The following is a 2,662-nucleotide window of genomic DNA, read 5'->3' on the forward strand; positions in this document are numbered from 1 at the left end:
CTCGTTCCGAATCGGAAATTACCGATTTGGCCAACAACGAATCGGAAAACACCGAATCGGCTCTCATCGAATCGGATAGTTCCGAATCGGCGAATACCGATTCGGTAAAAGCCGATTCGGTAAAAACCGAATCGGCAATCATAGACCCATGGCGAAAAAGCCCATAGGAATGCATTGCATGAACCGATTCGGCTTTTACCGATTCGGATAATACCGAATCGGATTTTACCGATTCGGCTAATACCGAATCGGTAAAAGCCGATTCGGCAATAGGCGATTCAGCCAATGAGGTGGCTCCCCCTCCCCCACCCAAACAGGGAGTGGCAACCCTGGCAGGTGCAGACAATTAAGAAGTTTCTAGAAGTTACTGGAAAGCCTGCCTGAGCCCAACACACAGTTAGCAGCAGTGGGAGAAGGAGGTTGCAGACTGAACAACAGCAGAATGGCAGATCAGGCAGGAAGCCAGAAGTCCTCCCAAAAGAGGAAGCCCAAATTCACCACCACAGAACTGCAGGTGCTGGTTGAGGAGGTGGTGAGGGTGCACCGCCAGCTCTTTGGCAGGCTGTCCCTCAACGTGCCAGACAGCACGAAGAGGAGATTGTGGACCGACATCGCACAGAAGGTCAATGCTGCTGGAGTCACCCCCAGGTCCATTGAGGAACTAAAGAAAAGGTTCTACGACCTCCGCAGCCTCACGAAGAGGAAGCTGGCCGAAATCCAGAGGCAGGCTGGACACACCGGAGGAGGCCAGAACCCGGCGCCACCCCTCACCGAGCTGGAGGAAATTGTCTCCAGCACCATCGAGAGGGCGAGCATCGTAGGGATCGGGACCCTGGACAGCACTGCGATGGCCACAGCTACAGGTAAGAAGCATGCGCATCATGACACACCCTACCAGACACCTCCCCATTAGACACAATGCATAGGCAAACACCAGCACTGTACTGCCACCAACATACAAGAGACAAGCATCATGGTACATGTAGTCAGCAGAAGTTAGCCAGATATGTCAGTGCAGAATCACAAGACAGGAAACAGTGTGACACGGTGTAAGGAGATGCAAGGACATGTGGAATGCCATAATTGTACTGCCTGTAATACATCGGCACTCAGTTTACAAATGCTTCTTTGTACCTAGGGGCACCATCAGGCAGCACCACTGTGGCAGCAGAGGGAGCCTCGACATCTACTACTGCAGTGGCAGGGCCCAGCACCAGCCAGCCTGGCCAGGAGGAGGAGGATGAGGATGAGGAAGGAGACACCACAGGGCTTGGAATGGAGGGAGTCCTGGTGATTGATTTCCAGGCAGTGCACTCCCCAGTACTGCCCAGCTCACCCCCCTTGCAATTTTCACCATGCAACTCCCCAACAAGGCAGACCATTCCGCCGACAACAGCTCCTGCCACAACCGTGGCCTTGCCACCCGTCCTACCTGTCCTGGGAGCAGGGGCACCGGGACCGGCCAGCACCACACCACCACCAGTGGCACCCCAGCCCACTCAGCAGGCCGGAGGCAGCAGTGCCAGACGCCGTGCCACCACCACCACCACCACCACTGCTGCACCAGCACGGGAGGGCAGTGTGTTCCTGGGCCTGGAGGGCCAGATGGTCAAAATCCAGCGCCAACAGGCCAGATCCACCATGGCCTGCCAACGCCAGCTCCTGCAGCACAACCTGCAGATGGGGGAGTTGGTGAAGGGGTTCCAGGCTGTTGTGGACAGCAACAAGGAGGTGGCAGCAGGGTTGGGCAGGCTGACCACTGCCATCACCCACTCCTCTGCCAGGCAGGAGGAGCATGAGGTTGCGCGCAGGAGGGATGCCCGGGTGCTCAACCGGGCCATGGCCCGCCTTGCATCGGCGACCGCCCAGCTGTGCATCCGAAGCGCAAATCAGGAGTCGGTGCAGAGTCAGCAAACGGCTGAGCTGACCAGGGGGATGGCCAGAATCACCACGGCCATGGAGGCCATGTTAATTTCAAACGCCGCCTCCAATCCTGCCCTGGACCTGGGTGATGCTGGAGACAGCAGCAGCCGCAGCAGCCCGGCCAGCGCTGCATCAGAGCCAAGGAGGAGCACCAGGCGATCCGCTGATGCTGCAGGCCATTCGGAGGGGGCCGGGGGACACCCCAGTGGGTCTGGAAAGCGGGCCAAAAAATAGGCTGGCAAGGGGGGATGATCATACCAGGACCCTGGACTTTATTTGTTTTGACAGACTCCATTTTTTAATGCACTTCAGTGATGTAACTGTGGTGCATCACTATTAAAAATTTTATTTTCCAAGCAACATTTAGCTGTCTTTGCATCTGTACTCAGTCAGAAATAGTTCTCAGTGATCTCCTCACGTCTGTATCTGCCATCACATGGCGTACACACCCCAGCTGGCTGTGTCAGTGGCACAGCTTCGTCGTCGTCATAGTCCTCGTAGTCAGACAACTCCACCTCAGTGCCCTTCTTGACCGCAAGGTTGTGTAACATTGCACATACAGCTATGATCTTGCAGCAGGTGATGGGGGTATACTGCCTTGCACCTCCACTCTTGTGCAGGCATCTGAATCTACTTTTCCAGATGCCAAAGGTCCGTTCCACAACATTCCTGGTGCGTATGTGGGCCCGGTTATACCTCCTTTGGCTGGGTGTGGAGGGGTTGAGGTAGGGGGTGAGTA

The 2,662-nt window shown here is 56.0% G+C and overlaps 1 protein-coding gene across 1 annotated transcript; it reads left to right on the forward strand.

Annotated features, from left to right (window-relative positions):
* Window positions 1–356: 356 nt before the first annotated feature.
* Window positions 357–2,361, forward strand: LOC147711604 (uncharacterized). Its single transcript, XM_086920212.1, has 2 exons — window positions 357–863; window positions 1,139–2,361. Exons 1-2 carry the CDS (start codon window positions 443–445, stop codon window positions 2,155–2,157), a joined length of 1,440 nt encoding a protein of 479 aa, XP_086776338.1. The 5' UTR covers window positions 357–442; the 3' UTR covers window positions 2,158–2,361.
* Window positions 2,362–2,662: the final 301 nt, after the last annotated feature.

This window comes from Lissotriton vulgaris, chromosome 5 (genome assembly GCF_964263255.1).
Source record: "Lissotriton vulgaris chromosome 5, aLisVul1.2, whole genome shotgun sequence".
Lineage (NCBI taxonomy): Eukaryota > Metazoa > Chordata > Amphibia > Caudata > Salamandridae > Lissotriton > Lissotriton vulgaris.

Coding starts and splice junctions, on each gene's coding strand:
- LOC147711604 (XM_086920212.1), top strand. CDS start 443: ATGGCAGATCAGGCAGGAAGCCAGAAGTCCTCCCAAAAGAGGAAGCCC. Junction 864..1,138: donor TGCGATGGCCACAGCTACAG/GTAAGAAGCATG, acceptor CTTTGTACCTAG/GGGCACCATCAGGCAGCACC.